General features: G+C 48.0%; 1 protein-coding gene across 1 annotated transcript in view; it reads left to right on the top strand.

Moving 5' to 3' along the window:
• The window catches only part of cacna1ia (calcium voltage-gated channel subunit alpha1 Ia), a 195,013-nt gene that overhangs the window by 102,191 nt on the left and 78,504 nt on the right, over nt 1–14,318 (top strand). Inside the window, exons 15-18 of the mRNA XM_060849187.1 lie at nt 882–1,322; nt 9,321–9,421; nt 11,089–11,212; nt 13,240–13,308. Coding sequence (XP_060705170.1) covers nt 882–1,322; nt 9,321–9,421; nt 11,089–11,212; nt 13,240–13,308 — 735 coding nt within the window. The remainder of the gene's footprint in view (nt 1–881; nt 1,323–9,320; nt 9,422–11,088; nt 11,213–13,239; nt 13,309–14,318) is intronic.

The raw sequence follows: 14,318 nt of genomic DNA, 5'->3' as shown, positions 1-14,318 counted from the left end.
TGTCAGCCTTTGTTGTCTCTGCGGTCAGGGACTGGCTGGTCACATGATCAAGCGAAACAGGCCATGAGATCTTGGTCAATTCCCTCCCATGTGACAGTCGTGTGGTGATGACCCCTAACCCCCACCCCATGTGACAGTCATGTGGTGATGACACCTGACCCTCAAACCCCACCCTCTGTGAGTCAGGAGATGATGACTTCTGACTTCTCATGTGGCAAATGGTGATGACCTCTGACCTCCCCACATGATAGATTCTGATGACCTCTGTCTCCCCATGTGATAGTCAGATGGTGATGACCTCTGACTTCCCCCCCATGTGACAGACAGATTGTAATGACCTCTGAACCCCCCCATGTGACAGTCAGGTGGTAATGACCCACAACCACCACATATGACAGTCAGGTGGTAATGACCTCTGCATCCCTCCCATGTGACAGACAGGTGGTGATGACCCCCACCAATGTGACAGTCAGGTGGTGATGACCCCCTGACCCCAAAGTGACAGTCAGGTAGTGATGACCTCTGACTCTTCCCATGTGATAGTCAGGTGGTCATGGCTCCCCTGACCCCAAAGTCACAGTCAGGTGGTGATGACCTCTGACCTTCCCCATGTGACAGTCAGGTGGTGGTGACCACTGACGCTCCCCATGTGACAGTCAGGTGGTAATGACCTCTGACCCTCCTCATGTGACAGTCAGATGGTGATGAACTCTGACCTTCCTCATGTGACAGTCAGGTGGTAATGACCTCTGACCCTCCCCATGTGACTAGTGGGTGATGATGACCTCTGATCCGCCCCATTGACAGTCAGATGGTGATGAACTCTGACCCTCCCCACGTGACAGTCAGGTGGTGATGACCGTTTGTTTTACTCTTCACAGTCAAGCCGCCGCAGCTCTCACTACGTGCCGTGGGGCACTGGCAGTAACTGGGGCAGCCGGAGGACCAGCTGGAGCAGTGTGGGCCGCTCCTCCAGCCTGAAACACAAGCCTCTCTCTGGGGAGCATGAGGCTCTCCTCGCGGGCAACAGGCGAAGAATCTGCTCGACCTCCGATGACCCCAGCGATGCCCGGCCCGAGGAGGCCACCAGCTCCAACCCACTGCACCGTCGGGCACTATCGCTGGACACCAAAGGTTCAGGAGACTTGCCGGAACTCCTCCAGGTCCCCGCCGTGCAGCCCGTGCCGAGGAAGAACAGCATAGCAACCGTTACCATGGACCGCAGGGACTGTAATGGAAAGGGCCCACACATTGTGAAGGAAATCTTCCCAAAGATGAACAACAGGAAAGAGCCGGGCGTTTACGAAGAGGAGATTGACTATGTGAGTTGATGAACCATTTCCCATGTATTTTACCAGCTCGTGGAATGATATAGTCCAGAAGTGCTCCTTCATCCCATTGCATCCGCACCAACAAAAAGTACTATAGCTTCTTTTAAAATTCATTCACTCGATTTTGGCATGTCTGGCCTACCCAGGCCAGCATTTATCATCCATTCCTAATTGTCCAGAGAGAGTTGAGAGTCAACCACATTGCTATGTGTCTGAAGTCACATGTAGGCCAGACCAGCTAAGGACACAACACACCAGGCAGCATCAGGAGGTGGAGAAGTCAACGTTTCAGTTGTAACCCTTCTTCAAGACTGGGGGTGGGTGTGGGGGGAACTGCAGATAAAGGGGGTGGTGGGGACAGGGTAGAAAAGTGGGGATAGGTGAAGACAGGCAGAGGGTACAACCTGGTAAAACCAATGACGGCAGATGCTGGAAACCAGATTCTGGATCAGTGGTGCTGGAAGAGCACAGCAGTTCAGGCAGCATCCAACGAGCAGCGAAATCGACGTTTCGGGCAAAAGCCCTTCATCAGGAATAAAGGCAGTGAGCTGGAAGCATGGAGAGATAAGCTAGAGGGGGGTGGGGTGGTGAGAGAGTAGCATAGAGTACAATGGGTGAGTGGGGGAGGGGATGACTTATCTCTCCATGCTTCCAGCTCACTGCCTTTATTCCTGATGAAGGGCTTTTGCCCGAAACGTCGATTTCGCTGCTCCTCGGATGCTGCCTGAACTGCTGTGCTCTTCCAGCACCACTGATCCAGAAGAGGGTACAACCTGGTTGGTCAATGGGAGGAATGAATCTGGTTGGTGCCTGGGAGCAGAGGAAGGGAGGAGGAGGGGCTGGGAAGGGAGTCGGGGGATGGAGAAGGAGGGGACTTGAAATTGGAGAACTCAGTGTTGAAATTGGAGGCTGCCCAGGTGGAAGGTGAGGTGTTGTTTGTCCAATAGGAGCTGCGGTTTGTTTGGGCAATTTCTCTACATCAGGGAGACCGAATGTAAACGTAGGGAATGGTTCACCGAGCATCACAGCCAGGCCCACAGGGTCCGACCGGACCTCCCAGTCACCGCCCGTTTCAATTCCCCTTCCCACTCCCTTTCCAACACGACTATCCTTGGCCTCCTCCATTGCCAGAACAAACCACATCACAAATGAGATGTTGTCACACATCCATTCATATCATCAGGTCATTTAATAGTATCATAGTATTAGAAGCAGGAGTAGGCCATTTGGCCCATCTAGCCTGCTCTACCATTCATTAAGGTCATGGCTGATCTATCCATTGCCCCACCTCCTCCTACCTGCATTATCCCCATTACCCTTAATTCCCCTACCGTGCAAACACCCATCCAACTGTCTCTTGAATATATTTAATGAAGCTGCCCCGACTGCTCCCTTGGGCACAGAATTGCGCAGATTCACTACTCTCGGGGAAAAGCAGTTCCTCCTCATCTCTGTCCTAAGTTTACTCCCCCTAATCTTGAGGCCATGTCCCCTAGTCCTAGTCTCACCCACCAGCCGAAACTGCTTGCCTAGTTCTACCTTATCTCTCTCTTACACAATCGTATATGTTTCTATAAGATCCCCTTTCAGTCTTCTATATCCTGGTGAGTACAGACCCAGGCAGCTCAATCTCTTCATATAGGGCAATCCCCTCATCTCCAGAATCAACCCGGTGACCCTCCTCTGCACTGCCTCCGAAGCAAGTGTATCCTTCCACAAGTAAGGAGACCAGACCTGTGCACAATACTCCAGGTGCGGCCTCACCAAAATCTTGTACAATTGCAGCAGAAACTCCTTGCTCTTCAAGAATTAGAGGGCATAGGTTTAGGGTGAGAGGGGAAAGATATAAAAGAGACCTAAGGGGCAATGTTTTCATGCAGAGGGTGGTACGTGTATGGAATGAGCTGCCAGAGGAAGTGGAGGAAGCTGGTACAATTGCAACATTTAAGAGGCATTTGGATGGGTATATGAATAGGAAGGGTTTGGAGGGATATGGGCCGGGTGCTGGCAGGTGGGACTAGATTGGGTTGGGATATCTGGTCGGCATGGACGGGTTGGACCGAAGGGTCTGTTTCCGTGCTGTACGTCTCTATGACTCTAATTCAGTCCCTCTCCCAGTGAAAGCCAATATTCTGTTTGCCTTCCTGATTACCATTTGTACCTGCAAGTCAACTTTTAGCGATTCATGTGCGATCCCTCCTTAGTCCCTCTGCACAACAGCATGCTGCAATCTTTCACCATTCAAATAATACTCGGGATGGGATTGGCACTGCATTACAGGAAGCTCTGCAGGGGGGAGAAGACAGGCAGAGAGAGGAGGAGACAGAGAGAGAATGGAGCAAGAAGGAGAGGAGAGTACAGAGATAGGCATTTAAACGGGCATTGGATAGGCATATGGAGGAAAGTGGGCTAGTGTAGGTTCGGTGGGCTTGGATCGGCGCAACATCGAGGGCCGAAGGGCCTGTACTGTGCTGTATTTTTCTATGTTCTATGTTCTATGTTCTAAGAGCAAGACTGTTTTCAAATAATTGCACAATGTTGAGAATTTGAAAATTGCAGCATTGTCAAACTGAGGAACCAAGACAAGTCATCGAGCACAGGGGAGTTGGGTGAATGGGACACTGGGTTTGGGCACTTTTAGACAGAAACAGCTTATAAAAATGGGTGGATAGGGTGAAATTTGGCATCTTTGACAACAATGTCTGCTTAAATAGCACCTCCTTCAGGTGTAACCGGTACTGCAGCCAATCCAAACGGTTTCCCCAACAAGGCACTGTGGTCTGACAAACACTCAAGGGAGTCACTGCCAAATCCAGCATATAACAGAAAATCCATTAGGTGTTAAACTCAAAAAGGAAATGAATTCATGAATGACAAAGCCTGTTAAGTGCTGTGCATTTAGCATTAAAAGTAATTATGCATGGAAATTCTAGGCATTAATACATTGTCCATGTGACATTTGCTAAATGAATTTTAATTGTACTGGAAATAAGGCCATTTTTGTACTTTTGTCTCAGATTGACAGGATTTTAATGGAGACAAGTAACTTGCCAAACACATAACCCTGTGACATGTGTTTAAAAATAAATAAACCTAATGGGAATGACTCCAAAAGTACACTGAGTCCATTTTCTTAATGTAACGTTCACAAAGTTTGATGAGCTTCTTGGGGGATACATTCTTCCACTTGTTACCAGTCTGGATGTCAGACAGTTACATACCCCTCTCAAACTGACTCGAATAAGCAACAGGAACAGCTTGTGTTTATCCTGCGTTCCTCATTACAATGAAAAGTCCCAGTGCAGGTTAATCAGCACGCAGACTGGTCACTGACATGGCACTTTGAGTGATGGGAGGACTGCAGGTTCACTCAAAGATGATGTTTTAAGGAGAGTATTGAAGGACACATCAAAGTGTTCCTGAGGTGGGAGTCCCTCATGGCCTGACTGGTGGCTTTAAGTGGGCGAGTTATGAGTCTGTTCCTAAGTCAGGTGGATTAAAAAAACAAAACAGGCTGTGCAAGGTGAATACTCTTTTCATGTGTTTGATTTCCATTCTTTTAGATTAGATTAGATTACTTACAGTGTGGAAACAGGCCCTTCGGCCCAACAAGTCCACACCGACCCGCCGAAGCACAACCCACCCATACCCCTACATTTACCCCTTACCTAACACTACGGGCAATTTAGCATGGCCAATTCACCTGACCCGCACATCTTTGGACTGTGGGAGGAAACCAGAGCACCCGGAGGAAACCCACGCAGACACGGAGAGAATGTGCAAACTTCAATTGTTATTGGGAAAGAAAAATCAACTTTTGAGCTCGGTGTCAGCAAAGATCTAACCGAATGATGAAGAGGGGACATAGGAAAGGCGAAGACAGGATTGGAAGTTTCAGAGAGCAGTCAGTACAACACAGGCATCTGATGGAGTTTGGCTAAGATTAGAGAGGGAGGGATTGACTTTATTTGCAAGAAGTCATTACTTCCTGGGATGTAATTAGCAGCTTTGATCAGAGTGGCTGTGATGTTATAGCTAGATTGGAATCAAACTGGAAGGGAGCTTTATAGTGTGAGGATGGATGGCATTGACAGCTGGAGTTGGTAGTCCTTGTTTTTACTGAGCTGGAGTTGGTCACTCACATTATTTAATCACTAGAGAAGTGAGACAAACTGACAGAGCAATGACTGACAAGTCTCTGAGTCCAGAGCAACATCATTCTAGGGGCTAAGAAGAGGCAGCTAATAAGGTAGTGGTTGTGTTAGTGTTAATTTCTTAAAATACATTGGAGGTGGTGGAGAGATGATTTATTAGATTGATGCCTGGAGTGCGTGGGTTGTCTTGTGTTGAAACGTTGGACAGACTGGCCTTGCTTCCACTGGAGTTTAGAGAATGAGGCAGAGACTTGACTGAAGTCTATCAGATTCGGAATGATCTTGACAAGGTGGGTGTGGAAAGGATGTTCCACTTAGAGTCATACAGCACTGAAACAGGCCCTTCGGCCCATCTCATCCATGCCGACCAGGTTTCTCAAACTGAACTAGTCTCATTTGTCTGCATTTGGTCTATATCCCTCAAAATGGTTCCTGTCCACGTAGCTGTCTCCACATATTGTAAATGCTACAATTGTACCACTTCCTCTGGCAGCTCATTCCATACACGCACCACCCTCTGCATGAAAAGGTTGCCCCTAAGGTCCCTTTTATATCTTTTCCCCCTCACCCTAAGCCTATGCTCTGTAGTTCTGGATTCCCCCACCCCAGGAGAAAGACCTTGGCTATTCACCCCATCTATGCCCCTCATGATTTTATAAGCCTCTATAAGGTCACCCCTCAGTCTCTGACACTCCAGGGAAATAAATGGTCTAAACCTGATCCAAATGTTTGTGGGTCAGTCCAGAATTAGGGACACTGTTTGTAATCAACCCGTTCAGAGATGTTACTACATACCTCTGGAGCAGGTGGGACATGAACCTGGGCCTCCTGGCTGAGAGATAGGTACACTACTGCCACACCACAAGCATTCCTGGGGAAACTGTTTGAAAGTTAGGGGTCCTAATTTAGCCCTTTTTATTTGTTGGACCATCGCCAAACTAACTCGCTGAGTTGACCAAACAAGTAAAAGTTGACACAGTGGCTCAGTGGTTAGCACTGCTACCTCATAGCACCAGAGATTTGTGTGTGTGTGTGTGTGTGTGTGTGTGTGTGTGTGTGTGTGTGTGTGTGTGTGTGTGTGTGTGTGTGTGTGTGTGTGTCCTCCCACAGTCTAAAGACATGCAGGTTAGGTGGTTTAGCCATGGGAAATTGCCTGTAACGTCCAAGGATGTGCAGGCTGGGTGGGTTAGCCATGGGGAGTACAGGGTTAGGATCAGTATGGACTGAATGGCCTGTTCCCACACGTAGGGATTCTATGAGCGATGCCACTCGGCAGGGGTAGTACAGCAAGAATGAAAGGGAAGGGACTCAATCAAACTGGAGTTGGCAGTGCAAATAGAGCGCTCCCACACCCATGGTGCCCACAAGTCTCAAAGGTGTTGGTGGACACCACTCTCTCCCTCTCCAGAGAAACCCGGATGTCATAGAGTCATAGAGATGTACAGCAGAGAAACAGACTTGCTATAGCCAGAAAAAAAAACAAGCCTTTTCTTTCTCCTCTTTCTGTTTTTGAATTTTAAAATTTCTATCTTGTATATAGAAGTCCTTTCACGCACAACTGAATGACTTTTTTTCCTGCCATTAAATCAACTTTGTCTCTAATTAATTACCAATTTATGTGCAAATCCCGTCAGGGACAGTGTAATAGCACCAAAGGTGAGGGATAGGTAAGGAGGGAAGGGAGAGGGATTAAATCAAAATGGAGCTGCATTGGAAAATGAAACACTCCACCATGGCCCCCATGGTGCTCACCTCTCTCTCAATGCCTTGAGGGTATAGGTGAACACCATGTGCTCCTTCTCCAAGGGCGCCCGGACACAGCATTACCAAAAGCAAAACAAGTCTTGAGTAGATGCCCCAGCTGGTCTCTGGAACTTGTCTGCATTTATTCTTAAAAGGACAGCCCTCAACAACACTGTTGACGTGATTGTGCATGTGTGCGGACTGTACCCTGAAGGCCCACTGACCTGTACCAGGGGAGTGGTGAAGATGACCTGGGCGGCACGGTGGCACAGTGGTTAGCACTGCTGCCTCACAGCGCCAGGGACCTGGGTTCAATTCCCGCCTCAGGCGACTGACTGTGTGGAGTTTGCACGTTCTCCCCGTGTCTGCATGGGTTTCCTCCGGGTGCTCCGGTTTCCTCCCACAGTCCAAAGATGTGCGGGTCAGGTGAATTGGCCATGCTAAATTGCCCGTAGTGTTAGGTAAGGGGTATATGTAGGGGTATGGGTGGGTTGCGCTTCGGCGGGTCGGTGTGGACTTGTTGGGCCGAAGGGCCTGTTTCCACACTGTAAGTAATCTAATGACCTGTCAAAGCCTGGCAGGTTTTTCTTTGCAATGTGATGATGAGGGTGCGGGAAGCTCAGGGGTTTACAGGACGGGCACTGTGCAATGGTACCCACCCCAAAATCAATGTCAGAACATTTTCAACAGCTCCTTTTCCTCTGATCCCTGGCAGCTGAGCCAGCCCTGAGTAAGGTACACTTTGCTGAGCATGGCAAGATCAGGAGAGGTCAGATGATGGCTCCCAGAGCTCATCACCAACAGGGGGCTTTCATTACCTCACTTCAGGGTCATTGACCGAGATTGATCATTGTGATGGTTTAAAGATTCTGCAATTGTCACAGCTTGTGCTTGCCAGCGTTTACAACCGGGAAGACTCAGAGGATATGAAATCAAGGTGTTTAGATTCGGGTAAATGGTTTTGGTGGAGTGAATACAGTGACTGAAGAGTCAGTAATCAGAGGACACGGACTTGAGGTGAATGCAAAAGGAATCAGAGACAGCATCAATGAAACCATTGCGTGTGATCAGGATTTGGAATACAGTCCTTGATAAAGATTACAGCTTCAATAGTAATTACAAAAGAGACATTGATTGACAGTGAAGGAAACAAAAATTGCAGAGGTTTGGAATAAAAAAAGGGGTGGTACGGTGGCTCAGTGGTTAGCACACCTGCCTCACAGGACCAGGGTCCTAGGTTCGATTCCAGCCTTGGGCAACTGTTTGTGTGGAGTTTGCATGTTCTCCCCGTGTCTGCGTGGGTTTCCTCCGGGTGCTCTGGTATCCTCCCACAGTCCAAAGATGTGCAGGTTGGGTGAACTGGCAGTGCTAAATTGCCCAAAGTGTTAGGTGCATTAGTCAGGGGGAAATGGGTCTGGGTGGGTTACTCTTTGGAGGGTCAGTATGGACTGGTTGGGCCGAAGGGCCTGTTTCCACACTGTATGGAGTCTAATCTAAAAATGGGACTCGCTAGCTTGCTCTCTGAAAGAGCAAACACAGGTTCAGAGTGGCCACTATGTGCTGTGTGAGTCAGTAATTCCACAGGCAAGTCTTTGCTTGTTACCTGGAAGTTCTGATGTGTCCAGACAAGGAATACCAGAAGAGGCAGCTCAGAGGTTAGCACTGCCGTCTCACAACACAAGGGACCTGGGTTTGATTCCAGCCTCGGGCGAGTTGGAGTTGCACATGTGTCTGTGTGGGGTTTCCTCCGGGCGCTCCAGTTTCCTGCCACAGTCCAAAGATGTGTAGGTTAGGGTGGATTGGCCATGGGAAATTTCTGCAAAATGTGTAGGCTGGGTGGGCTAGCCTTGGGCAATGCAGGGATGGGGGTGGGTCTAGGTGGGATGCTCTTCAGAGGGTCAGTGTGGACTCAATGGGCTGAATGGCCTACTTCCACACTTTAGGGATTATGTGGAAAACATTATTGATTTGATCAGAAAGGATACTGGTGTGATCCTGCAGGGCAATAATGCTGAGAGGTTGGCATTCACAAAAATGGACAAGGTTTTTGGTTGTTCCTCATGATAACTAGGTTTGCTCAACTTCCTTGCAGAGTCTGTGGTTCCGAATTCAGAAGATGGTGGAGATTTACAAGCCAGACTGGTGTGATACCCGAGCAGACTGGTCAGTCTATCTGTTCTCCCCACAGAATAGGTAAGAACACAGAGAGCAGCAGAGAGCCAATAGCGAGGAGGTGGCTTTATCTATGGGCTTTATATGCATCAGACGTTCAAACAATTTGATAGGGTGCTTTCTTTTTCATTCATGGTTGTGGGTGTCGCTGGTTGGGCCCAGCATTTATTGACCATTCCCTAGTTGCCCCTTGAGAATGTGGGGGTGAGCTGCCTTCTTGAACCACTGCAGCCCATGTGCTGTGGGTAGACCCACAATGCCCTTAGGGAGGGAATTCCAGGACTTTAACTAAGCAACTGTGAAGGAACGGTGATATATTTCCAAGTCAGGATAATGAGTGATGTGGGGAGAATTTATTTCCACTAGTGGGAGAGATCAGAATTAGGAGGCACATCCTTAAAATTCAGGAACGATGTTCAAAAGCATTTCTTCACACCAGGCCGGCAGACTGAATTCTCTCAGTTCCTCACCAAGCGTGCTGAGACTGGGAGAAAATGTTAACCATGAGATTGATCATTTTTCTGTTAGGTAAAGGACTTAAGAGATCTAAAACCATGGACAGTAAATGAGATTAAGGTACAAATCAGCATGGTCAACTTGAATAGCAGAACACGCTCAAGGGACTGAATGGCCTCAGTTTATCAGTGCTGGTGTGATTTCAGCATAAGACTCTCCAAAGGTTCAGGCAATGGTCAGTTAGGAAAGGAATAATCTGCAATGGGTGCATTCTGAAAGAGTGCGGGGAATTGGTACGTACTGCGGGTTTGTGGGTAATTGGTACATGCTGCGGGTTTGTGGGTAATTGGTACGTCTGCGGGTTTGTGGGTAATTGGTACGTACTACGGGTTTGTGGGTAATTGGTACGTCTGCGGGTTTGTGGGTAATCGGTACGTACTACGGGTTTGTGGGGAATCGGTGCATACTGTTGGTTTGTGGGTAATTGGTACATGCTGTGGGTTTGTGGGTAATTGGTACAGGCTGTGGGTTTGTGGGGAATCGGTACGTACTACGGGTTTGTGGGGAATCGGTGCATACTGTTGGTTTGTGGGTAATTGGTATGTACTACGGGTTTGTGGGGAATCGGTACATACTGTGGGTTTGTGGGGAATTGGTACGTAATGTGGGTTCATGGGTAATTGGTACGTACTACGGGTTTGTGGGGAATCGGTACATACTGTGGGTTTGTGGGGAATTGGTACGTAATGTGGGTTCATGGGTAATTGGTACGTACTACGGGTTTGTGGGTAAATGGAACGTACTGTGGGTTTGTGGGTAATTAGTACGTACTGTGGGTTTGTGGGTAATTGGTAAGTACTGTGGGTTTGTGGGTAATTGGTACGTACTGTGGGTTTGTGGGTAATTGGTACATACTGCGGGTTTGTGGGTAAATGGTACTGTGGGTTTGTGGGTAATTAGTATGTACTGTGGGTTTGTGGGGAATTGGTACATACTGTGGGTTTGTGGGTAATTGGTACGTACTGTGGGTTTGTGGGTAATTGGTACGTACTGTGGGTTTGTGGGGAATTGGTACGTACTGTGGGTTTGTGGGTAATTGGTACATACTGCGGGTTTGTGGGTAAATGGTACTGTGGGTTTGTGGGTAATTGGTACGTACTGTGGGTTTGTGGGGAATTGGTACGTACTGTGGGTTGTGACTGTTCCAATTCTGTCTTCTCTGATCTGACTAGGTTCCGCCTGATGTGTCAAATGATCATTGCCCACAAGCTCTTTGATTATGTCGTTCTGGCCTTTATTTTCCTGAACTGCATCACGGTGGCTTTGGAGCGGCCTGAGATTGACCAGGGAAGCACAGTGAGTGAACTTTCAACTTTCACTTCACCATCCATAAAACCAGAAATGCAAGCGTTGACTTTTCTATGATACAATTCATGACGTCCGCAAATTTCAAAGCAGGGAGCTTTTCCAATTGACAGCATGTAGGATAACGCACAGCAAGTCCCACGCATGGTGCTGTGATAATGATCAGATTCTCTGTTTGGGGATATCGGTTGATTTTGTGTTTCATTCATTCGTGGGAGGGAGTCATCTTTGGCTGGACCCAGCATTTATTGCCAGTCCCTAGTTGCCCCTTGAGAAGGTGGGCGTGAGCTGCCTTCTTGAACCGCTGCAGTCCATGTGCTGTAAGTAGACCCACAATGCCCTTAGGGAGGGAATTCCAGGATTTTGACCCAGTGACACTGAAGCGACTGCAATATATTTCCAAGTCGGGATGGTGAGAGGGGGACTTGTATCTGCTGCTCTTGTCCTTCCAGGTGGAAGTTATCATCGGTTTGGAAGGTGCTGTCTGAGGGAGTCTTGATGAGGTTTTGCAATGCAGCTTGTAGATCATATACACTGCTGCTACTGAGCTTCAGTGGTGGAGAGAGTGGATGAAGAAGAAGGTAGATGGAGTGCCAACCAAAAGAGCTGCTTTATCCTAGATTGTGCCAATATTCTTGAGTGTTAGTGGAGCTGCATTGGTTCAGGCAAGTGTGGAGTATTCCATTACACGTTTGACTTGTGCCTTGTAGATGATGAATAGGCTTTGGGAGTCAGGAGATGAGTTACTCACTATGAAATTTCCAAACTCTGGACTGCTCTTGGAGCCACGATATTTATGCAGCTGGTTGGGTTCAGCTTCTGGTCAATGGTAACTCCCAGGATGTTAATTGTGGGAGATTCAATTGTGGTAATGTAATTGAAGAGTGGGACAAGTGGTTAGCTTCTCCTTTGATGGAGACGGTCATTGCCTGACAGTTGTGTGGTGTGAATGATACTTGGCATTTATCATCCAAACCTGGATATCATCGAGTCTGCATTGATCACAGACTCCTTCAGTACCTGAGGAGTTATGAATGGGGCTGCACACTGTGCCACCATGAGTGAACATCCCCACTTCTGAGCTTCTGTTGAGGGAAGGTCATTGAAGAAGCAGCTGAAGGTGGTTGGGACAAGGACACTCCCCTGAGGGACACCTGCAGAGATGGCCTGGAGCTGAGATGACCGACCTCCAACAATCACAATCATCTTCCTGTGTGTCAGGTCACACCTGACGCCAACCCAGCGGAGAGTTTATCCTCCCCCATGCCCATTGACTGCAGTTTTGCTCAGGCCCATTAATGCTATCAAATGTAGCCTTGATGTCAAGGCTGTCCCACTCCCCTCCCCTCTGGAATCCAGGTCTTTAGTCCAGATTTGAACCAAGGCTGTAATAAGGTCAGGAGCTGAGTGACCCTGGCCAAACCCAAATGGGCGTCACTGAGCAGGTGATACCACTGTTGATGACCCCTTCTGTCACTTTACTAATGATGGAAAGTAGACTGATAGGGTGGTAATTGGCCGGGTTGGATTTGTCCTGCTTTTTGTGTGCAGGACATGTCTGGGCAATTTTCCACGTTGTCAGGTGGATGCCCGTGTTGTAACTGTCCTGGATCAGCTTGGCTAGGGGAGCAGAACGCTTGGGAGCACAAGTCTTCAGTACTGCGACTGGAATGTAGTTGGGGCCTGTAACCTTTATAGTATTCAGTGTCTTCAACCATTTTATGACATCACAGGAAGTGAATCGAATTGGCTGAAGACTGGCCGGCCCATTCAACACAGATCTAATCATCACTATCACAATCAACCATTTATCTGGTCAGTTATCACCACATTCCCTCCAATGCATTGATTTGACAACGTTTGTGACTGAGAGTAATTAATGGAAATAATTATCTAACTCTACAGCCGAAAGCTATTTTCTGTTTTCCATCGTCAGTCAGTCACTAATAACGAGGAACTCAAGGTGGTCACTTTGTGATCTTTCCAAACCTTATATAGTCTGTGCTTTGTTTTTTCAGGAAAGGATCTTCCTCAGTGTTTCCAATTATTTCTTCACGGCTATCTTTGTGGCAGAGATGACCCTGAAGGTAAGAGGTTCTCGAGAGGAAAGGGATTTTTTTTTGGTAAAATGCCCTGCAGCTGGATGGATGTGGCCATGGAAGGGTTTGAGATGGTGAGACCCCCCCCCCCCTTCAGTTGGAGTCAAATCCCCCAATTTGGACGTTGACCCACAAGGAATGGAACAGAGGACAACGTGATGGTGTGAACTGTTGTGGAGAGTGGGAGCAGAGGGAATGTGGCTCGAAGTGGGGGATTGACAGTGCTTTCTGGGTGAATGCAGATTATACCAGACACTGGAGAGTTCACCTGCCATCAGAATGTCAGGAATGCGCCATCCTTCAACATAATAACCCTGCCCACTCCCTCACTACTTCCTCACAGCCTCTCTCTGCACCCTCCTCCTCTTCCCCAACACTCCCACTTGCTGCTCTGATTTGGTTAGTGTGATTGGATTTTGGATTTGAAAGTAATAAAAAAAACAGATGCTGAGGAGTCAGAGTGGATTGGAGTTTAGAAGGAATGGGGGGTTTTGGGGAGGGGGATTCTAATCGAATCGTACAGAATACTTAATGGGTTGGACAGAGTAGATATTGGGATGATGTTTCTATTGGTAGGAGAGACCAGGACCCAAGAGCACAGCCTTAGAGTAAAGGGAAGACCTTTTAGAATGGAGATAAGCCAGAGAGTGGGGAATCTGTGGAATTCATTGCCACAGAAGAATGTGGAGGCCAGGTCATTGCATATATTTAAGATTGAGATAGATAGGTTCCTGAGTATCAGGGAATCAAGAGTTATGGGGAGAAAGTGGGAAAATGGGGTTGAGAAACTTATCAGCCATGATAGAGTGAAGTAGACTCGATGGCCATCTGTTCCTATGTCTAATGGTCTTAAAAACAAGAGGGCCTGGGGGTTTCTGAGAGGGGTAGCTAGATCTTTGTGGAGAAATTGAGAAGCTTTTTCCAAAGTAGATTGGTCTCCGCTTGAGCTTCACAAAGGGTTTCATGCCCCCTGTAACATCCACCCAACCCTTCACCCC

Source organism: Hemiscyllium ocellatum, chromosome 33 (assembly GCF_020745735.1).
Source record: "Hemiscyllium ocellatum isolate sHemOce1 chromosome 33, sHemOce1.pat.X.cur, whole genome shotgun sequence".
NCBI lineage: Eukaryota > Metazoa > Chordata > Chondrichthyes > Orectolobiformes > Hemiscylliidae > Hemiscyllium > Hemiscyllium ocellatum.
This window is presented reverse-complemented; position numbering and strand designations above follow the sequence as displayed.